This window comes from Sebastes umbrosus, chromosome 17, assembly GCF_015220745.1.
Source record: "Sebastes umbrosus isolate fSebUmb1 chromosome 17, fSebUmb1.pri, whole genome shotgun sequence".
Taxonomy (NCBI): Eukaryota; Metazoa; Chordata; class Actinopteri; order Perciformes; family Sebastidae; genus Sebastes; species Sebastes umbrosus.
In genome coordinates, this window is record NC_051285.1 from 1,757,305 (window position 1) to 1,781,228 (window position 23,924).

Sequence of the window (23,924 nt, forward strand, 5' to 3'; positions counted from 1 at the left end):
CCTGAACTGCCACAACCTGTTTGTTCCAGATGATCTGAGTCCACTATGTACTGTACACCAGCCAGTACTTAAATATTAGACAGATACATTATGTTATAGGGCACGTCTGACATTAAGGGTTCAGTAGGTACTCGGAACCAAACAGTTTGTACCACGTTTATAAAGAGAAAAGTGTTTGTAGCTCTAGTTTATAGTTCCAATCAGCAATACCACAGTGTAGAAATGCTCTATTTAAAAGTACAAAAGAATTAGCATCAAATATACTTAAAGTACCAAAAGTAAAAGTACTCATTATGCAGAATGGCCGATTCATATATATTAATAATTATTGATGCATGAATGTGTTCATCACTTGGTAAAGGTGGAGCTACTTTATATATATTTTATACTTTATATACTCACTGCTGGGTAGCTTGGGATCCTCTGGGATCAATAAAGTCGTAATATTACGAGAAAAAAAGTCGTAATATTACGAGAATAAACTAATAACTTTACAATAAACAAAGTCGTAATATTACGAGAATAAAGTCATAACTTTACAAGAAAAGAAAGTCGTAATATTACGAGAATAAAGTCACAACTTTACGAGAAAAAAAGTTGTAATATTCGAGAATAAAGTCATAACTTTACGAGAAAAGAAAGTCGTAATATTACGAGAATAAAGTCATAACTTTACGAGAAAAGAAAGTCGTAATATTACGAGAATAAAGTCATAACTTTACGAGAAAAGAAAGTCGTAATATTACGACAATAAAGTCATAACTACAAGAAAAGAAAGTCGTAATATTACGAGAATAAAGTCATAACTTTACGAGAAAAAAAGTCGTAATATTACGAGAATAAAGTCACAACTTTACGAGAAAAAAAGTCACAACTTTACGAGAATAAAGTCATAACTTAACGAGAAAAAAGTCGCAATATTACGAGAATAAAGTCATAACTTTACGAGAAAAAAAGTTGTAATATTACGAGAATAAAGTCATAACTTTACGAGAATAAAAGAAAATAACATGTCAAATTACTACTTTATAATATTATGACTTTATTCTCAAAATCTCAGATTTATTTTTTTTCCTCAATGTGGCCCTAATACTCCGTCGTACCGTCGTACCATAGACCTACAACAATGATAAATAAAAATAAAAATGTAAACAAAAAACAGTTATTCATTTCCATGTGTATAAATCCACAGGGAGCCACTGGAGAGGAGCTGAAGAGACGCAGGTTTGCTGATCCCTGACCTCTGGCTTTAGACCACAACACGGAGTCCTCTCGTTGTGCAGCATCGGGTTGTTCTGTGAGAAATCAGCTGTTTGGATCTGTGCCACTGTGCGTAAAAGACGCACCTCCCTCCTCCTGTCAGCGCGTCTCTTCGTGTTGCGACATTAAAGCTACAGATGAAAGTGGGTGTAAACATAAACTGAGCTCTCTCACTCTTTTCTTTCTTATTCATTAAGGAAGTTGACTCCTGCCAGTCTGAGCAGCAGCAGCAGCAGCAACACCAACACAAAGGTGAGTTTACTTTAACTTCACCTTTATTTGCATGCTTTTTATTTAACATGATGGATCAGCTGTGTGGATAGAAGAAGAAGTTGTTGAACAGGTTCAACATTTGATCATGGAAATGAAGCTCATAAAACCACCAGACCTGTGGATGCCTGTCCGAGGAGAGCTTTTAAAGAAGTTTCCATCTTCCTCCTTTATTCTTTACATGTGCGTAAATGTTTTGCTGCTGCTGCTGCTGCTGTAGGTGCACAGTGGAAAGCTACACGTTGTTTCAGGTTACAGATTAGATTTTGGACAAACTTCACATGTCATAATCTAATAAAGTTCTTTTAAAGCTGAAATTTCAACACACTTGTCAGTTACTGTAGATGTGGAAAATAGAAGACAGCAGCTAAAAACATGTTTAATGTTGTGTTCCTGTCTCAGGTGAGACTCTCTGAGGGGCGTGACTGACTGACTGAAATACAACCTCCTTAAATAAACTTCATCCAGGTGAAAGAAAAGTGAGTATTACAGGTTTTAATTAATGCTAACGTGGGACGGTGACTGAATTGTACACACAGTGGGATGAGTGCAAGTTTTTAAATCATTTAAATGTGACATCATGTTATTGGTTGAATTTGAATCATCAGCAGGTGGAGTTAAAGGAGTAACTCCACCCAAAAACACAACAAACTTAATCCAGGGTGTTGTCATCAACTGGAGCTTCCCCCCTGAGGTCACAGATGTCACAACCTCCGTGTTTCTTCTTCAGGGTGTTTTCAGTGTTTAGTAACCTGAGCGTTGGTGCAACACGTCTGCTAATTGTAGTAGGACTAGTAGGAAGTATTAGCTACTACAAACCTTATTTTTCAAGAGGTATCATCATTTTAAACTAATTGATATGATGTGATATGATGAATGAAAGAAAGAAACTGGGAGAGTGCAACTCCTGAGGGAAATATGTGGTTATTTAGCTGCTAAAAGTTCACCAGCTTGTCTGTGTCCAACTGTGTCTGTCTGCTGTTTTGCTGCTGAGCCGGTAGTGAACAATAAAGCAGGATTACAGCTGGTTCGCCTGCTGCTGCTGATAGAAATGGAGAAACGAGGATGACAGCAGAGTTTATGTCGGCTGTAAAACCAAAAAAACGCCCCTGATTTGCATAAAGTAGACTGGACCTCAACCTTGATGCAAATGAGGAACGTCTCTCGAAACACGCCGCCACGCTAACCCAGAATACATTGCTGCACAGCTGCTTACATAGACAATGAATGGGAAGCGTGGAAAGGACGGAGCCTGTGTGGACACGTACCATTACACTTAAAATCACCAATTATCAGTTGCATGTGCTTGCTGAGCAGTTGCTAGTTTATTTTTATTATCCAATTTCAGATTATTTCCTCTGATTTATAGGATAAACTCTGGTCTTTCAAAGCCCACTGAATTAATTTATTCAACTAATCCTGTGTCATTAGGTCAAGTTCAGGGGTTAAATGACCTTAAACCAGGGGTCAGCAACCTTTACTAACAAAAAGAGACATTTTAGGCAACACTAAATAAATAATCTGTCTGGAGCTGCAAAACATGTGATCATTGTGATGAAGGTAACACGGTTTATAGTCTAAGTATATAGTATATAAGTCTAATGCAGTGAGGGCCAAAGAGACAATGTACTACGGAGTATTAGGGCCACATTGAGGGGAACAACATCTGAGATTTACAGAATAAAGTCATAACTTTAAGAGAAATAATATTCAGACATTTTTCCCGTAAACCTATCACTTTATTTTCATAATATTAAGACTTTATTCTCAACATCTCAGATTTATTTTTTTCCTCAATGTGGCCCTAATACTCCGTCGTACCGTCGTACCATAGACCTACAACAATGATAAATAAAAATGAAAATGTAAAGAAAAAAACAGTTATTCATTTCCATTTTTATAAATCCACAGGGAGCCACTGGAGAGAAGCTTCCTTTAAAAGATAAACCCACACGGTGATGTTCTCTGGTTACAGCTCCTTCTCTTTTCACGCCTCACTGGTTGGATGTACTACTGTGTAAAGTTCACTTGGGTTTATATTTCTATTTGTTTGATATATTACAGTGTAATTGAACCGGTCTGATGATGAACAGCAGGTGGAAGTGCAATAAGGACGTGTTCCCCTTTTGACCTTCCTGTTTGTGGAGTAAATACTGGAAAGCCACATGATCTTGATCAAAAAAAAAAAGGATTTGGTGATTTCTTTACTTTTTTTTGGACAGTAGTTACTTTCATTTCGCTTCAGAGTAAGACATTTAAAGTTTAAACTCTGAACCTTGATAATTACCTGCATAATAACGATGTAAACTGCATCTAAAAACGTTAAAAACTCAACAAAAATCAATATTTATTCAGTTTAAAGGCTCATTGTTGACATTGGAAATGGAACTTTGAATTTCTTTGTCAAAAGGTTTCAGGTAAGGAAATTTATATTTGATTATTGTTGATTTAATTATCGGCTTCTTGAGTACCACGGATAGTTAGTTCCACTGTGACACCCCGGCTAATTAACACTAAACACAACACAGCTGAACTTGATGGGGATGCCGTTAGTTTTGCAAGAGATAAACATAAGTATTAGATTATCAAATTAGAGATTTCAAGAATAAAGTCATAAGTTTACGAGAAAAAAAAGTCGTAATACTATGAGCATAAAGTCATAATATTATAAAGTAGTAATTTTACGTGTTATTTTCTTATTTTCTCGTTAAGTTATGACTTTATTCTCGTAATATTACGACTTTTTTCTCGTAAACTTATGACTTTATTCTCGTAATATTACAACTTTTTTTCCATTAAGTTATGACTTTATTCTCGTAATATTGCGAAATTTTTTCTCGTAAAGTTATGACTTTATTCTCGTAACATTACGTAATTTTTTCTCGTAAAGGAATGACTTTATTCTCGTAATATTACAACTTTTTTTCCATTAAGTTATGACTTTATTCTCGTAATATTGCGAAATTTTTTCTCGTAAAGTTATGACTTTATTCTCGTAATATTACGACTTTTTTCTCGTAAACTTATGACTTTATTCTCGTAATATTGCGTCATTTTTTCTCGTAAAGGAATGACTTTATTCTCGTAATATTACGACTTTTATTCTCGTAATATTAAAACAAAATTCTCGTAAAGTTATGACTTTTTTCTCGTAATATTCTGACTTTATTGTGTAAATCTCAGATGTTTTTTCCCTCAGTGTGGCCCTAATACTCCGTAGTACATTGTCTCTTTGGCCCTCACTGCATTAGACTTATATACTATATACTTAGACTATAAACTGTGTTACCTTCATCACAATGATCAAATGTTTTGCGGCTCCAGACAGATTATTATTATTATTTTTATAGTGATTTTTGATAGTAAAGGTTGCTGACCCCTGATCTAGAAGATGTTGAGATATATCACTGAATAGTTAACATTTTGACCTGCTGGCGGCGCTAGAGAGAAATATCAGAGGATCACAAAAGTTATTAGGATTTATCCGCTGGGGAAAAATTAATATTTATACCAAATTTCCTGCTAATCCATCCAATATTTCTTGAGATATTTCAGTCTGGACCAAAGTGGTAACCTGATCAACGTTGCTATCTGCTAAGCTAATAGCAACACAGTTGACATGCAGTATGATGCTAGATTGTCTGTTAAAGGACAATGACAGAGGAATAGAGTCCGGCTCTGCAGGTTATAAACCAATATTAACTGAAGGTGAGTCCACACAGCTGGCCAAGCATATCAAATATTTGAGCATCAAGTGAAAGCATCTATAAAAAGAGTCATCAGACTGTATTTCAACAGGACTTGACCTCTTTATTACTGTGAATATTACATCATTATACTGTTTTATAGCTTTATATGACATGCTGGTGTGTGTTGGATCGCCAGAAGGACATTTTATCAGAATCAAACACAACATGTTAGCTTTCTCAGGAACCTGTTGTATAGGCTACTTAGTTAAAGGTTCTGTTTGTAAGAATCATAAATGTCTTGTTGACAGCGACACCTGTTTCCGTTAAGTCAACTAAAGTCAGCGTCCTGTTGCTGGCGCTTGTGCTCGCTCTACATAGACATGAACGAGCATCACTCAACACAGTGAGGAGACACACGTCAGCTAAAAGCACAATATCACTCTATATTTCAGCTGCTTGGCAGTAATGTTAGCTGACCAGACGAAGGTCTCTCCATGAATCAATGCTGATCCTAGTGTTGGCTTTTCCCGCCTCAGCCTCCCGACCGCGGCCGGAGGGAACGGGGGAGACGCCGGAGTTTTGGTCGGAGACGATAACGTTTCTCTCTGCGGAGCTCCGTCACTTCACAAGACACGGGAAACCTCTGTTGGTCTGGAGGAGCTGCAGCAGTTTGCATGCATGCACGTGAGGTGGAGAGAGAGAGCGAGAAGGAGCGCGGTGTGTGAGTGAAGGCAGGCAGAGGAGCAGAGGAGCAGAGACTCCGGTCCTGGAGACTAAAGCTACGGTCTCCCCCGCGTCCTCCGACCGCGGCCAACACTGTTTAACAGCTTCACTAGATACAACCAAGAGGTTTTGGTGCTTCACTGGAGTTTGTGTTGGAGTCTGAGTCTGAACAACGTAGACACACGCGAGCGACCATGAGACACCGACCCGCAATGATTTATACCTGGAAGAAGTTACAAACAGTCCCTTTAACACAAGGGTAGCAATTGAGCCAATGCTAGCTTACACCTATCTATCTGCTCACCACACAAGCTACAAGCTCACTGTGTTTAGCCGTATGTTTGAGCATACAGACGGACAGAAGAAGTGGTTTGAGACATTTCCATGGTCAGTTTTTAAGAATTTTGCTTTTGTTAGGCTACAAATTGTCTTGTATTTGCCAGAGTAACAGGAACACCGTGTCTTTAGATGCATCGTGAGCATGTTATCTCGTTTAGTGCAGCCTCACATAGCCGCCAGCTTCTGCATTCAGGTGGAGGCAGACGGTCACAGCGGAGGATATCTATTTGCATGGTTTATTATTTTATATGTTTGTTATTTGGGTGAACTGACTTGTTAACCCTCTTCTGTCCAGATGAACAGCGCTGAGGCAAACGGCAGCACGAAGATCTCCAAGAAGGCCAAGATGAGCGGAGAAGCTTCGACTCTTCACCTGGACGGCATCCCTCCGGACACGCTCAGTAAGGTGAGCTACACGTCACCTGAGTGGTTCACATGTCTGGAAATCAGCCCTTTGATATGGGAGTTTTTACCTGCTGCAATAGCTACGACAAATACAATGACAAAAGTACTTTTTTATCAAAAAACTCAATATAAAAACATTCAGATTGTATTTGAAAATAATACAACTTATGCATAAGATTCACTTTTAAAAAAGTAAAAACGTAGGCGAGCTATGTTACAACCGAAGGCTCGCATGGTTTAGAAAGTAACTACAATTTAATAAATGTACTTGTACTTTACTTGAGTATTTCCATTTAACTCTACTTTACACTTCTACCCTACTACATTTCGGAGACAAATATTGTACTTTTTACTCCACTGCATTTATCTGACAGCTATTATAGTTACAGATCAAGGTTTTACATACAAAATATATGCTCACTTTATAAAATATAATGTATTATATATAAAAAGTAGTTCAAATTTGCTTAATTTTAACTATAGCTTCAACATAAAATGCTGCGTATGTAATAATAATAATCCAATGATATAATGTGACACTCTACTGCCTCATGAGTACTTTTACTTTAAAAGTTTTTTATATACATTTTGTTGCTAATACTTTTGTACTTTTTGTAGATTGTGATCTTGTAGTGGAGTACTTTTACCTCAAGGTATTGTTACTTTTACTGAAGTAAAAGACCTGAATACTTCTTCTAACACTGACCAAATGTTACAAACAAAAATTATAATTACAGACAATACAGTCTATATATAAACACAACCACATATGAAGACATTATTTCATGCAAACTGAGTAAAAACAAACAACTTTTAGCAGTGTCTCTCCAATTTATGTGGAAAACTGCAAAACTGTCAGTGTGATTGTGTAAAAACCTTTATTTATAATGTCGTTCATAACATCTTGTTACTCACTGTGGCAACAGACAGTTTGTTTTAGGAAGTTGCTGGTGGATTCTCAGATTAGGAAATCAAAACAGTTTCTACAGAATTAGTCTGATTCATGCAGCGATGATGATCGGTCACAGGATCCTTCAGGAGACACATGAACACTAATAATGCAACTTTATTAGCTTAATTTGACAATAGAAGACTTTCTGTTTTTCATCTTTATGATCACCGTGTTTCATTTGGAAAAACTCCCAGGAGGTCAGATGGAGTCACACCCAATACTCCTCTTTAGTCATCCGTGTTAGTCAGGAACTATGTTGATGTACTTGTACTTTACTTGAGTATTTACATTTTAAGTTATACTCCATTATATTTCACAGGGAAATATTGTACTTTTTATTACACTGCATTTATCTGACAAATGTACTTTCAAGATTCTGATTACTAAAACAACGTAGAAGTATTTCTGCACCGTAATATCGCTACTTTTACTTCCGTAAAAGATCCGAGTACCTCTTTCATCACAGGTTTATTGTTACTGTACGTGTTTGGCATCGTGATAGTACAGTAGTACAGTGTATTGCAGGCTGGTGAAAGCAAATATAGTAGTAAGTATGTCTTTTAATAGTCCCAAACCATCAGAGTCATGATGGAGGAATGAAGCTCGGTCACGCCTTCGCTCAAAGAAAAACAGCAACAAGAGACATGTAGAGACGTGAGGAGAACAAGATAAGAGATAATCGTATGACAGAAGGAAAAAAAAGCGTGAAAGGAGGCCTGAATAAACACGTCTCTGGAAAATTACTCATGAGAACGACGAAGAAGAGACAAAGAGAGGAATTGTGTACATGTGTTTGTATCCACAAGCTCCAGACCTGATCCTGAACCTGATCCCACGGTGCTGGAACCAGGTTCAACTCAAAGACTAGTGGGACGAGTAACAATACAACACAATGTGTTTCACTGTAGGTGAAAAATACACAGAAAAAGACGGATGCATAAAGTAGAAACATCAAAAAACAATAAATCATGACAAATATTTAAAAGATTATGAATGAAATTAAATGAAAGTACGTGCTAATATGTATTTATTTCCTTTATTGTTTTATATTTTGTTTGATGATAACAGCCGTAAAAAAATACCGTCTTGACTTTTATCTCAAGTTGTTAGATTACCTATCAATTAGCTAAAGTCTTTGTCCGAACAGTTCATGTTGAAGCTGTAGGCTAGTTAGAGAAATATTTCAATCTATGGAAGATGTGGAACATTTTACTGTTTGAATGGAGTTTCTAGGTGAAAGTATGAATGAGCAGTGAAGAGTTGAAAATGCTTGAAAATGTTTAAATTCGGAACATTGTCTTCCATTCATTTCAATGGAGAATTTTTGATGAATTACGGTTAATAATTCTGAAAATATGAAAGTTATGAATGAGAGAAGTAATAGCCATCGATTCCTAATTGAGCTGCACGTTTTGATGTTTGAATGGAGTTTCTATTTTGAAAAATGTGGAACGAGTAGCGATGCAAAAAAAGTGGTCTGACGAAAAATATAAATAAACTCAGCATTCACACCAACTAAGGGGAGCTGGGTTTTGCAAAGGTCTGAAATCGTTTGTTTGAAATATTTTTGTTTACCCATGTGACGAGCCAATAATTGATCCGATCAGATGAAATGATAGCCAAACTTCCTGCTATCATTTATTACCCCCGTTATCCTCCATATTATCTGAATGAAAAGTCTGATTACTGTCCCAAAGGAATGAGATTTTTCATGGATAGCAGCAACAGCAGGACTGTTGAAACTTGTCTGAGGTATTTCAGACACTTACAGTAAAGTACATGTGAGGTAAAACCAACCAGGCTGCCAAGAAGAATATTACCCCTCATACCACCACTTACACAAACCACAGACTGACTCTCTGGTGGTGAAACTGGTCTGACTCCATGTTGAAACCTGGATCTATAGAAACGCACATCCTGCCCAGACACATCTCACTAACTCTCCCACGCAGTTTTTAGGGTGTGTTTACTCCGGGCGTGTTTGGATTCAGGAGGTGTAGCCTATATTGGATTAGGGAGTGGTTGGTTTGGTTCATTCGACCTTAATGAGAACACAGATGCAAAAAAACAACGCAAAGTGATTGTCTGTTTTTAGCAATGCTAGCGGTTAGTATGGCTCCACTTTGGTGATGCGCCATCAGCAGGTCAAAACTTAAGTTATCCAGTGAAATATCTCAGAATCTACCCGATGGATTGGCACAAAATTTGGTACAAACATTCACGGTTCCAAGACGATGTATCCTACCGATGTTGGTGATCCTCTGACTTTTCCTCATGGATTACCATTGAAATTTGTCACAGATATTCATTCACTCCTCAGCCTGCCGTGTGTCGCTTACACCCTCCAGCTGGCTGTTAACGAGGGTCTTTTGGCACAGAGAGGTACTCGTATTGGTACTCGGTATCGGAGAGTACCCAAATGTAAGTACTTAATAAAAGTAGTATCGGTGCATCCCTACATTTGACACATATAACCAAATATCAATATTAAATAAAACAATATTTTCACAAACAGAAAAGAGTTCACACAGTTTTACAGTAATCAAGGCCTTCCTGCAATAAGTTTAGTTAAGAGAAAGTGCCCCAAACAGAAATGCTGAAAGCCTCTGTGAGCAGTTTTTACCCAGAATCCCCTTCTATGTTTCTATGAAGCATTTCTCTCCGTAACTCTTTTAAATAGCGGAGCTGCTCTTGTGCTCAAGTTCAAGGTCGACTTTATCATCCAAAAAGGAAGTTCACTTTGTTGGGAGGAGCAAAAACAGACAATACAACAAAGGCTCTCCGTAGTAATGAGTCATGTGTCCCATATGTCCCCCCTCCGAACCAAAAACCAAGTCGTACACCGAAGAGGTCATCGTTTACCTTATGGGGACCAGCTTCTAGTCCCATAATGGGAGCTTGCAACAGAACTGTTGTGAAAGATGTTGCTCTGTAGGTGTGATCACACCTGTACGCCACACTGTAGAGCGCTGCGTGTTATAGATGCAGTTTGGTAGGTCACAGCTTCCCAGTGCAGCTTTTAAAATCTGCAGTGTTTCTCCAGCTTTAGAGGAAGTGGAAAACAGGAAAAGAAGTGTGAATTGTTGTTGGCATCTCCAGAGGATCATAACATCGTTGTACCAGCCAGGCCTCTTCCTGCAGAATATGCCTCTGAAACGTTTCATTTTACAGCAATGTCGGAGCGTAAACACTAGATACTACTAGTGCAATGTAATGTAATTACAAGTTATACGTGTTAAAAATTGAGTAGTTGGCCCATTCAACAGATGACCAGGTGAGTTTAAAACTCAATACAGACAGGGATTAAAATATTTATAGTAGAATTTGATGATCAAACTCCTCATACGTTGTCTAATTTCCAGACTGACGTAATTTAAAATCTGTTAACCAGGCAGTGGTGGTTTTCTTCTCTCTGTTCAGTCTTTTTGAAAGTCGCAAAAACTTTCATTGTGGCTCCTCAGTGGACGTCTTTTGGACGGTCGACAGAGACATTAAATTGATGTCTTTTGGACGTGTCTTTGCTCAGTGGGCAGCGTTCGGTTCTACTTAGTTCCACCTTCTTGTGTCACGTCTGATTGCTAAAAACCAAGACGGCGACGACCAAAATGCCGAACTCAAGGCTTCGAAACGGCAGTCCACAAACCAACGGGTGACGTCACGGTGACTACGTCCACTTCTTATATACAGTCTATGGTTTCATGCTACGCTATTCCTGATTGGTTGGGATGTTCCTGATTGGTCAATAATCAAAACATGGAAGTCAACTGAAACTCTTGCAAACCTGTAGTTCACTTTTTTGCACGTCTGCGTTGAGTACGTACGGTGGTGCCAGGCACGCTATTATACGGAGGCTATCTCAACTAATGAGCCCAGTTACTCATACGCTCTGGTATGTACAGGTCAAGATGATCTTCTTCCTTTCTTTGTGTCCGTACTCTGTGATCCTCTCTGCTTCAAGTTATTAAAATGAACGCACACAGCAGGTTAACTTTCCTTCCAACAGGTCACATGACTTCTAATGTAGAAGGATTTGCCTAAATGCTTAAACTGTAAAGGTGAATTTGAGTCAGAAATGACACTTCTTGAAGTCGTAACTCTGAACGCACAGACATAAACACAGATTTATATCATTCAGTGTTGACTAACACTTCCCAAAGATATCATTATCTCTGATGTCCATCGAGAATAAACGTCCATAAATCCACTTAGAAATCATAGAAAAACTTCAGAACTTGCCTGAGAATCATCATGTTTTTAAGTTGTCTTCAGTATCACAGTAATGCAGTGATAGTTGTCTGTACATTCATGCAAACAGGACCTCCTGATAGCTCATTCGGCATATTTTGAATGCTGGCAAATAGGCAAAATGTAAACAAATATAGGCTAACAATAGGGCTCAAAAGAGAAACCCTACAGTACCTGTATCTGACATTCCCTGTCATCATATTGGTTCTACAAATAGGCCGATATTTTGGTGTTTTGCATGATTTGGCAATTAATTAGATAATTAATGAACATTTATTATAGATTCATTGACACAGACCCGTCAACCAATCACTGTAGACGTAGTGACGTCATCCACAGCAGCAGGGTCAACCCCGCCTCTTTCCCTTACTTCAGGAGTTCCCTTGTTAGATGAGATCCTTATCAGATTCCTAGAATACCGCGCGCTGCATTAGAACTGGAAGGACAACATTGTTCAGGGTTAATGGAAATCACTTTTGAACAGGTGTGACCCGAATATTAGTTGTAATTCAAGTTTCAAGTTTCAAGTTTATTTGTCATATTCATTTAAAAGTACAGTGTACAGTGAAATGCAATGAAATGCATTTTACCCTGGCTCTCTCTCAGCCCTTAAACTCTATAAATAGTACAGTTGATAAATACTACAATAAATAAGACAATACCTAAGATTAAAATGATAAAACAACCTAAAACATCCATAAAACAATCCACAGCTCTGCATTCATTTAGTGCTACTGTCCAGCAGTCTGACCGCCTGAGGGTAAAAACTGTCTCTGAGGCGAGAGGTCCGAGCTCTGATGCTCTGTAGGCGCTTCCCTGAAGGGAGATATGAGAAAAGTGTATATGCTGGATGACTTGTGTCCTGCATGATACAAAGAGCTTTCTTCCTGCAGCGAGTGTCGTAAATGTCCTGTAACTGTGGTAACGGTGATCCAATAATTTTTGATGCTGTTTTCACTGTCCTCGTCAGGAGTTTGTGGTCATATAATGTAATTTTGCCAAACCAGACCAGTATGCATCCAGTTAAGATGCTTTCTGATGTGGACCGGCAGAAGTTGATGAGGGTTTTTGTGGACATACCATGTTTCTTTAAAAACCTCAAAAAATACAGTCTCTGTTGTGCCATTTTTAACGATAATGATAACAACAATGGAAGATAAAGCTACAGGACGCAGGAGAAGCAGCACCTTTTTTTATTATTCCATTTCAAATATTGTTTTACACTAAACTCTCTGCTGCCTGTGGTTTGCAGTGATATGTCAGATTTTGAGGAAATGCTGCTATCTTGTGGAGTAAATTATTATTGCAGTTATTATATTATTTTCAAGATTCAAGATTCAATTCAAGAGTTTTATTTTGTCACGTACTCATACAGGATGTGCGGTGAAATGCAACGTGGCAGTGCTCACAGGATTGTGCAAAGAACAACTATACAAATATATTTAAAATGTAATAAAAATTTAAGGGACAAAGGTATTATATTTACAGAAGGAGGGGTCAGTATGCAATGTGGAATATAAATTATATATACATATAAGAAAGATATATATATATATCATTTTTTAATATACATGTGTATATATACATATAATTTTTTAATATACATGTATATATATATATAAATATATTTTAAATCAGTATGCAATGTGTTATATATATTCCACATTGCATACTGATTTAAAATGTATTTCAATATATATATATATATATAAATATTTCAATATATATATTTAAAATATATTAAAATATATATATTTAATATATATATATTATTTAAATATATGTATTTAAATATATTTAAATATATTTGTAATATACATGTGTTTGGCTTGCTCTCATGGATCGAGCCATGTTTGCTTCATGTGGAAAATCTGCAACAAAAATATAACAATATTTATATTTATCTGCCAACTTTATGTTTAACAATGTGTGTGTAAATGTGCTATTATGTGTTATATAAAGAAAAATAATTGTAAAAATTGTAATTAAAACTAATTAAGCAAAATAAAACAAAAATGAAATACATTTAATAAACAAATTAATGAAGCAAACTTGAACATTTTAGAAATAAGAAGGCCGCTCAAAACTGAAACTCCCTCTCTCTATTTGACTTAAAATTGTTGTTTTATTGGCATCATGAAATCTATATATATTAATGTGTAACTGATGTACATCCAGTCTGTCAGTGAAGTTAATTTTATCCGTAACCTTTTTTTTTTGTTTGTCTCTCTGCAGGTGCAGGAGTACCTGGAGGGTTTCCATCTGTCTCTGGTGAAGCTGCAGGAGGTTTCTGCTCGGCTGAGGAAGGATATGATTCGAGGTTTAGGGAAACACACTCACCACAAGGCGCCCGTCAAGATGCTGCCCACCTTCGTCAGGGCCATACCGGACGGGACGGGTACGTTTATATTACCGTTTGTCTTTTGTCGTTAACTTTATGTAACTTTCACACATTGCACATATTTTATATACTGTGAACATTTGCACAATCCATCCTCTGCCTTTTAAAACACTGTGCAGCTCTTTTCATGCCACAAAAGTATAAAAACTTTATCTTCAGTCTTTTAAAAAGACATTTGTGACTATATATTGTAAATATTCATGTTTTAACCACCCTGTTATATTATGATTTGTTCTTTGTTAGATAGATTTAAATGCACATATAGATGCATTCATGCAGAAAAAAGCACATCCACCTACAGTGCGCCCCTTGATCATTGATCAACCAATCAACCGATCAACCAATCCGCTTCCTTCCTCCCGGCAGAGAAAGGCGACTTCCTGGCGCTGGATCTCGGTGGAACGAACTTCCGGGTGCTTCACGTCCGCGTGATAGAGGAGGAGCAGAAAGTGCTGAAGATGGACAGTCAGATCTGTGCCATCCCGAAGGAAATGATGCTGGGACCTGGAGAACAGGTGAGTCAGATGAAGCAGCATTACAACAACATTTATACACAGAAAAAACTGTCTTGGAATTATTATAAAAATCTGTCTCTCTCTCTCCGTCCAGTTGTTCGACCACATCGCCGCCTGTCTCAATGATTTCCTCGTCTCCCAGAATCTGAAGGGACAAACTCTTCCTCTGGGCTTCACCTTCTCCTTCCCCTGCGAACAGAAAGAGATCGACAAGGTCTCAACACACACACACAAGAGAGACAAGACTATGAAAGTGTTCTTTGCATGAAGCCAGATGTACTGCAGATCTTTTGTCTTTCGTATTAAATGCTTGTCTCTCCACAGAGCATCCTGATCCGCTGGACCAAAGGCTTCAACTGCTCCGGAGTGGAGGGCAAAGACGTGGTGAAGTTGCTGAAAGACGCCATTCACAGGAGAGGGGTCAGTCTGAAATACTGAGGCTCATATGGCGATGTGTTTTTAAAAAGATTTGAAGCAATATGAGTGAAATCTCAAGTTGAGAGTTGCAATGATAAGTCGATTAATCAGAAGATAATCAAACTAAACGTCGTCTGGTTTCAGCTTCTCAAATGTGAGGATTTGATGCTTTTCTCTGTTTTATATCGTTGGTTAGATAAAACAAGCTATTTCAAATACATCACTTTGGACTTGTGGGAAACTATAAGAGGTATTCTAACATTTGATAGACAAAATGCTTCATCGATTAATAAGAAAACAATCGGTTGATTATGAAGATAACTGTTAGTTGCATGTTCTTTATAAGTCCAGTTGAAAACACAACGAACAGAAAAGTCTTGAACCAATGAGAAGTCTGTAAATTGTGAGGATGATGCATCAAACCCAAACAGCGAAGTAGCATGCAGCCCAACCGGCTTCTGTTTCCCAGAATGCACCACTAAATCATTCATTTGTGCTGTAAAGTGGCAACATGCGGTCATTTAATCTTTTTCACGTGGTATTTCTGGATGTATGTGAAGCTAATTTGATGTTTGTTGTTTAATTGATTCTGATTTAAAGCAAAGTGACACTCTGCAGTTTCTCTTTGCTCACTGTGTTTGGTGTGTGTAGGCAGGTTATTTGGTGGCCTATAGAGATTATAAATAGGAAGCACATAAACACACCTGTCTCTCTCTCTCTCTCTCTCTCTCTCTCTCTCTCTGCAGGACTACGATATAGGCTCTGTTGCCATGGTGAACGACACGGTGGGCACGATGATGAGCTGCGGCTACAGAGACCAGAGCTGTGAGATTGGCATGATCCTCGGTAAACATTCATTAAACAACTTCAGGAAGTCTTCAGATGCAAGCGTTAAAAATCCTTCTTAAGTGAAATCACATTAACATCAAAATATATTTAAAGTACCAAAAGTAAAAGTATTCATTATGCTCGATTTCAGAACAGAACCTTGGAACAGAACAGTATGTCGAACAGAACAGTATGTCGCGTGGCTCGCTTCACATGTTTACATGCAGCCCGTTCTCGTTCCCGGGGCGTCAAAGGCTTCGTCACGGCCGTTGGTGTTCGATACCGATGCACAAAGCACCCTTTAGCACCCTTTAGCACCGGTTCCATTAACTACAATGTGAACCCGTCCGCGGCGACAGTAAACACTCAGAGAAAGCGGTCCGGGAGTGTGGTGACAACACGTTCTCATCCCAACTCGTCACATACCGCCACTTAATGTCACTTTGGGTTTAGGCAACAAAACCACTTTAGTAAGGTTTTGGAAAGAACTACATCTTTGAGCTTAAACTACTACGTTTGTGAAACTCTTTAAACTACACCACAGTCACTCCCGGCTCACTTTCTCTGAGCGTTTGCTGTTGCCTTCAATGGGTTGACATCGTACTTAAAGGGACTGTTTGTAACTTCTTACACGTATAAATCAGGTCGGTGTCCCATGTGCGCTCGCGTGTGGATTCGCTGTTCCAACACAAACTACACGAAAGCACCAAAACCGCAAAGGTCTATCTAGTGCAGCCCGTCTTGCAAAACAGTGTCAACTCTTCCTGCTCCAGAAGACACAGGGGAGACGATAGCTTTGGTCTCCAGGCCCGGAGTCTCTGCTGTACTTACATAGAGTTCCTTTAAGCCCAACCATGTCGTTCTTTCCTAAACCTACAAAGTGGTTTTGTTGCCTAAACCTAAGCAAGTGTTTTTGTTTACTTCACAACATTACGCGCATGTTTACTGCGACGGAAAAGTGACGCCGAGGGGTCTGACAAAGCGTCAGTATATGATGAGCTGGGGAGAGAACGCTTCAGCAGGACAGAAAAGACTGAACGCTGTAGATGTTTTTAGACGGCAGAGATTTACAACAAAGCAGAGAGTGTCGCTGAGTTTCATCGATGAAACTAAGCCGCTGCGCTTGAAGTTTTTTTTCTTTATTGTTTAAATCACGGAGGTTTCAACTTATAATAAAGTCCAGGAACATGCTTACTTCTTACAGAAGCTAGACATGAAGTGATGTCAGGAGAAGTCTCTGTGTTGATCATCGGGATGTAACTGTAACACACTGTAGATACCTGCTTCTTGCAGCTACAGTAACTGGTATTGTTGGAAACCCACATTTACCCAGCAGGCTGTTCTTCACTCTGTGTCCTCTCAGATGTTACCGAGCCTCGCCGAACTCGTTATTTCTTACCTTAACAGACATAATGTGTTTTACCTGGCGGCTCCTCAGCGGCGGGATCACGTTAGATATAATGAGGGTCGTGTTGTAGCGGTGAAACGTCTCCTTTCTCTGCTCTAATTAGTTTGCTCTCTGGAATATGAACCAAACGGTTCTCCCTCGGGAAAAGATTACACCACCCTCCATGTGTGTGTGTGTGTGTGTGTGTGTGTGTGTGTGTGTGTGTGTGTGTTGGAGGAGAACGAGCAGGAAGGTTTGATTCTTGTGTATTTATTTCTGAGTTAACGTACAAGCAGCTGCCATAAATCAGTGTGATGCACGCCACGTGTTTCCTTAATTAAATAACCTGCGTCATCGTAGAATCAGCGCTCCTGCAAGACTACAACATGCAGAATGACGTTCTAATTAAGATCAAATTGGACAACTAAAAATGTCTCCCCTCGGAGACAATAAAGATCGTAGCTTTGGTCTCCAGGACCGGAGTCTCTGCTGTACTCTGCTCCTCTGCCTGCCTTCACTCACACACCACGCTCCTTCTCTCTCTCTCTCTCCACCTCTCACGTGCATGCTGCTCACTCCACACTGCAGAAGAGTTAGTTTAGCTCTGAGAATATCTAGTGAATGTTCAGTGGACGTTTGTGCAGAAATAACTGCTGCAGCTCCTCCAGACCAACAGAGGTTTCCCGTGTCTTGTGAAGTGACGGGGCTCCGCAGAGAGAAACGTTATCGTCTCCGACCTAAACTCCGGCGTCTCCCCCGTTCCCTCCGGCCGCGGTCGGGAGGCTGAGGCAGGAAAAGCCAACACTAGGATCAGCATTGATTCATGGAGAGACCTTCGTCTGGTCAGCTAACATTACTGCCAAGCAGCTGAAATATAGAGTGATATTGTGCTTTTAGCTGACGTGTGTCTCCTCACTGTGTTGAGTGATGCTCCTTCATGTCTATGTAGAGCGAGCACAAGCGCCAGCAACAGGACGCTGACTTTAGTTGACTTAACGGCCACAGGTGAAGCTGTTAACAAGACATTTCTGATTCTTACAAACAGTCCCTTTAATCTACTCTGAAAATAATGAATCCAAAGCAAATGACTAACATGTTGCAGCATTCACACTTCAAACTACTAAAGTCACCAGCAGAAATATCAGGAGTCGCCACGTGGTTCTTCATGTTTCTCTTCTTCTTCTTCAGGTACGGGAACCAACGCCTGCTACATGGAGGAGATGAAGAACGTGAAGCGCGTGGAGGGCGAGGACGGGCGGATGTGCATCAACACGGAGTGGGGCGGCTTCGGAGATGACGGCACCCTGAGAGACATCCAGACGGAGTTTGACGTGGAGGTGGACAAGACGTCCATCAACCCCGGTGTCCACGCGTACGTATGACGCATCATTTGGAAAATGTTTTTTCAGTGTTCGTTGTGATTTTCTGATGACCGATAGACATGTTGTTGTTCTCTCCTGTAGCTTTGAGAAGATGATCAGTGGCATGTATTTGGGAGAAATCGTCCGGCTGCTGCTGGTGAGGCTGACGGAGGACAAGCTGCTGTTTAAGGGACGGACATCGGAGACGCTGCTGACCCCGGCATCATTTGGGACAAAGTTCATCTCTGAGATCGAGGAGTGAGTGTCTGATAAATTTTAATAACATTTGAAGTACTAATTCTTGAGACTTTTGTGCCTCACTTGAAGAAACAACCAGGCCTTTATTTGAGACGGGCTAAACCGTCTAAAACTTGAGCACCAACATCTGTAACTTCCTGTCTGTGTCTCTGTTTTCAGGCCGGACCGCGGTCTGGAAAACGCACAGAACATTCTGACCAAGTTGGGACTGAAGTGGGATTCGGTGGACTCCCGCGTGGTGCGTCTGGTCTGTCACACCATCTCCTCACGCTCCGCCCGTCTCTGCGCCGCCGCCCTGGCAACCATCGGCAACCGTATCCGTGTCAACCGCGGGCTGGACCATCTGAAGACCACCGTGGGCGTGGACGGAACGGTCTTCAAAAAACACCCCAAGTAAGAAGCACTATGAGGAAAATACAGACGTAAAAGTCTGTTTATGAAAAGAGATTTCAATTTAAACAGTTGAAGGTTTAATGACAAATGATGTTTGGCTGCAGTTTAAGGGTCACATGTTACTTAAACCCACCTATTTATCATTCATAATAATAAAAATTAAATTGAACAAAATAAAATAAAATTTAATTTATTTAATTTATTTAATTTATTTAATTTATTTAATTTATTCTATTTATTTTAATCATTTTATTTTATTTATTTTATTATTTTATTTATTTTATTATTTTATTTATTTTATTTATCATTATAATAATAATAATAATACAATTTAATAAAATACAATGGCAATGACTGGCTGGCCAAACACCAATATATTTTTTCAATACAATAAACAATAAATTCATCTTAACTTCATCTTAAAATAGAGAAAAATGATCTGATATTTACTGAAAAATTAAAAACACTCCTGTAACTGTGTAAATTAAATAAAATTGAATAAAATTAAATAAAATTAAATAAAATAAATAAAATAAATAAAATAAATAAAATAAATAAAATGAAATTAAATTAAATTAAATAAAATTAAAGCAGTAATTTTCACACATTTATCAGTAAATGTTAAAGACAGGAGGAGGAAGTACTGGTTTCGTTCCTCTTTCTTTCTTTCTTTCTCAGTTTTTGTGTCGATATGAAATCATATTTATGTGTACGTGTGAACAGACAGGAGGCGGCGCTCGGTGTCGACACATTAACACACTTCCTGTCTTTGTGAGAAGAACTCTGCATGTTGAGAAAACATGCAGAGTTCTTCTCTTTCACTCGTCACTTCTCTTTCCTTCAGTATTATTTCCTTTCATGTGTTTAACGATCTACACAAGATGTTGCATTTCATACATTTTCTGCATGATAAATATATTATCATATATATATTTCCTCTCCTTTCTTTCTTTCTTTCTGCACTGAATATCGTCTCTTGTCTTCCCATTCAATCTTCTCCCTCTCTCTCTCCTCCCGTAGTTACAGCGAGGAGCTCCAGGCGACGGTGCGCCTCCTCGCCCCCGAGTGTGACATCACCTTCCTCGTCTCGGAGGATGGCAGCGGGAAGGGCGCTGCCATGGTAACGGCTGTGGCGCAGCGGCTGGCTCTCCAGTCCCGACTGTTAGAGGACAGTGACGGCGAAGACGAGGAGGAGGAGGATGAGGAAGATGAATAAAGAGTAGGATGCAGATGATACACAACACTTTTTTTTAAAAAGCCAGTTTTCTCATCCAGCTAAATTTGTTGATATTATATAAGTGAGTCAAACTTCAGTTTTTCATTTTCTGTTACAAACTAATTTAAATATTAAAGGTTCCCTGTGGAGTTTTAGACGTCTAGTGGCACTAAAGGCAGAGAAGAAGAAGACTGCGAGCTAGTAAACAGGATGTAAACAATACAGGATTAAACAATATGTTGGTAATGTTTTCATGAGGAAGGAAATGCTTTCAGCATGTCGGTTAGACCTCAAAGACACTGACGGTAAACAGGACTTTGTTTGTTTACAAGAAAAACTCCACAGGGCGCCTTTAAGACGGAGAAAAAGACAGAAATTTAAAATAATGATAATAATTTACAGATTAATTCTGGATGTTGAGTTATAGTTTTCATCAGAGGAGCCAGAAGTGCCAAAAATTATTAGATAAATTAAAATCATTTTACATTTTCATTTTCATTTATCAGTTATTAATTACCTGTATTTATCATTTATCATTGAGGAGGAACAACTTTCATTAGTTTCCAGTTGAAACTTTGTCATCTGTTTACTTGATTAAATTTGTGTTTGAGTTGAAGCCCCAAAACAAAAGCTTTAAAAAAAGATGTTCACTAAAGCAAAAATAAAATCAGTTTACATACTTCATCACATTTATATCATCATCATATTAAAACTTGAAATTCTTTGTTTTGTTATGACAAACCAAAAGTCACATTTTAAAGCAGCTGAGATGACCGAGACAATAACAAACAGAAAATATGTATATAAGCAAATATTATATTCACAGAACTATGGATTTGAGGGTTAATATATTTTCTTGGGTTTGAACTCTTTGACGAATTTGCACCTTTTTTTTTTAAAGAAAGAAAGAAAAATTATTTTGAGGGAAGCAGCTTTATTCTGTCGGCGATATTTTTGCACAATGCAGTCGAGCTTTTAAATGCTTTTAGGTCCATTTAGCTCAGGGGTCAGCAACCTGCAGCTCTTCAGCTCCTCTCCAGTGGCTCCCTGTGGATTTATAAACATGGAAATGAATAACTGTTTTTTGTTTACATTTTCATTTTTATTTGTCATTGTTGTAGGTCTATGGTACGACGGAGTATTAGGGCCACATTGAGGAAGAAAAATAAATAAATCTGAGATTTAGAGAATAAAGTCATAATATTATGAGAATAAAGTCAGAAGTTTACGAAAAAAAAGTCATATTACGAGAATAAAGTCATAACTTTACGAGAAAAAAAGTTGTAATTTTACGAGAAAAAAAAGTCGTAATATTACGAGAATAAAGTCAGAAGTTTTCTCGTAATATTACGACTTTTTTTCTCGTAAAGTTATGAATTTATTGTGTAAATCTCAGATGCTTTTCCCTCAATGTGGCCCTAATACTCCGTAGTACATTGTCTCTTTGGCCCTCACTGCATTAGACTTATATACTATATACTTAGACTATAAACTGTGTTATCTTCATCACAATGATCACATGTTTTGCGGCTCCAGACAGATAGTTTTTTTATTTTCTTTGCCTAAAATGTCTCTTTTGATATTAAAGCTTGCTGACCCCTGATCTAGATGGTTTAGTTTCCTGGACTGTAATGAATCAAACGAGCCTCACGGTGGCTGTAATCTTGTTGACTTCCCGTCGCTCCGTCCACCTTCCTGCTGCAGTGATTCACAAAAACAAGGTGCAGCTTTCATTACAGTCTGTTGCTTTGACCAATTCAGTTATGCTAAAAACTCACTTGTTGCATCGCACAGATAAGAAATGAGTCAGGGGAGGGGGGTGATGCGATGATGAATGTTATTACTTGAAACCTGCTGACCACAGTTAGTCTCTTTAAAAGAGTTTTTCTTAAGGTGCTAAAATTCTCACTGCTGTTTTGGTTTCAAATGGGAAATAAAGGGATGTTTTTCTAACATAAGGTGGTTCAAGTTATTTTGTCTGCAGTGATACTGATGCATCAATGATTTTAAAGTTATACTATGAGAGACTAGACAATAGAATTGGACAGAAACACAGTACAGTATAACAAAAGATCTGAAATAATGTTTCATTTAGTGTCTTTGCAGTACAACATTTGATGCTTTTATACCTGTAAATACAAATATAGAATAGTAATGAAAGTGAGGTGGACACGTCCTTGTTGTCAGCCAGTAAAGGTTGAGCCTTTTCTGCAGCTCTTAAGCTTTAATGCTTTATCTTCTTATTAGTACAATCATGTTTAATTTGCTTTTAATGCTGTAAAATGAGAGAGATGATTTCTAGAAGCTGCCCTCTGGTGGCTGTTTAGTGATTCAACCTGCAGTCTGTTAGCTGCTGATAAGCAGGAACAGACAAAGCGGTCATCAACCAACAAAACAAAAAAAAATATTCCAAAAGGAGAATCAAACAGAAAATATGTTTAGTTTTTTGTTGTGGAAAGTTTAAACATTTCCTGACTTGTTGTGTTCTGTGGCTGAAAACGATCCAACAGTCTGTTTTTAAGTGGTGGCAGATCTCTCACCTTTATCCACGTCACTACTAGAGAATAAACGCCCAAAAACTAAACTTTATGAACACTTCTACCACTGTTATTACTGCGTTTGTTGCTTCTTGAACAGCAGCAAGTTAGTATAAATAAAAAATAATAATAATAAAGAAATAAAGTCAGAAGTTTACAAGAAAAAAAGTATTAATATGAGAATAAAGTCATAACTTTACGAGAAAAAAGTCGTAATATTACAAGAATAAAGTCAGAAGTTTGCGAGAATTTTTTTTTTTTAATATTACCAGAATAAAGTCATAAGTTTACGAGAAAAAAGTCGTAATATTATGAGAATAAAGTCAGAAGTTTACGAAAAAAATAAGTCGTAATACGAGAATAAAGTAATAAGTTTGCGAGAATTTTTTTTTTAATATTACCAGAATAAAGTAATAAATTTACGAGAAAAAAAATCGTAATTTTACGAGAATAAAGTCAAAAGTTTACAACTGAATTATGGAAAAGCCTATTAAAACTATACATTATGATTGTAATATATACAGTATATATATATATATATGTATATATATATATATATTCATATTATGTTTTGTCCCACAAGCAACTAAATTATTAAATACCAAGAGGAGGAATGATTAAATCAAATATGTGAAGGGACAAGAAGCACGTCCATTAATATAAATCTGAACTAAAGAAGACACTCTTTTTTATATAATTTGACATTTTACAACATCTAAGGTGTTTTC

General features: G+C 38.0%; 1 protein-coding gene and 1 long non-coding RNA gene across 3 annotated transcripts; both read left to right on the forward strand.

Moving 5' to 3' along the window:
• The first annotated feature begins 1,394 nt into the window (after positions 1-1,394).
• Positions 1,395-22,617, forward strand: LOC119475943 (hexokinase-2-like). 2 transcript variants are annotated; one of them, XM_037749085.1, is made up of 13 exons: positions 1,395-1,512; positions 1,933-2,009; positions 6,577-6,687; positions 14,119-14,281; positions 14,651-14,799; positions 14,894-15,013; positions 15,124-15,219; positions 15,963-16,062; positions 18,620-18,803; positions 18,895-19,050; positions 19,210-19,443; positions 20,464-20,652; positions 22,471-22,617. In XM_037749085.1, the coding sequence occupies exons 3-13, from the start codon at positions 6,577-6,579 to the stop codon at positions 22,505-22,507; spliced, it is 1,539 nt and encodes a 512-aa protein (XP_037605013.1). In that variant the 5' UTR covers positions 1,395-1,512; positions 1,933-2,009; the 3' UTR covers positions 22,508-22,617. The 2 variants fall into 2 exon arrangements, with proteins under 2 accessions (XP_037605013.1, XP_037605014.1); XM_037749086.1 differs by lacking the exon at positions 22,471-22,617 and having other exon boundaries at positions 1,396-1,512; positions 20,464-21,559.
• LOC119475944 lies at positions 8,756-9,719 on the forward strand. Its single transcript, XR_005203924.1, has 2 exons — positions 8,756-9,084; positions 9,317-9,719. It is a non-coding gene; the product is annotated as an uncharacterized LOC119475944 (long non-coding RNA).
• Positions 22,618-23,924: the final 1,307 nt, after the last annotated feature.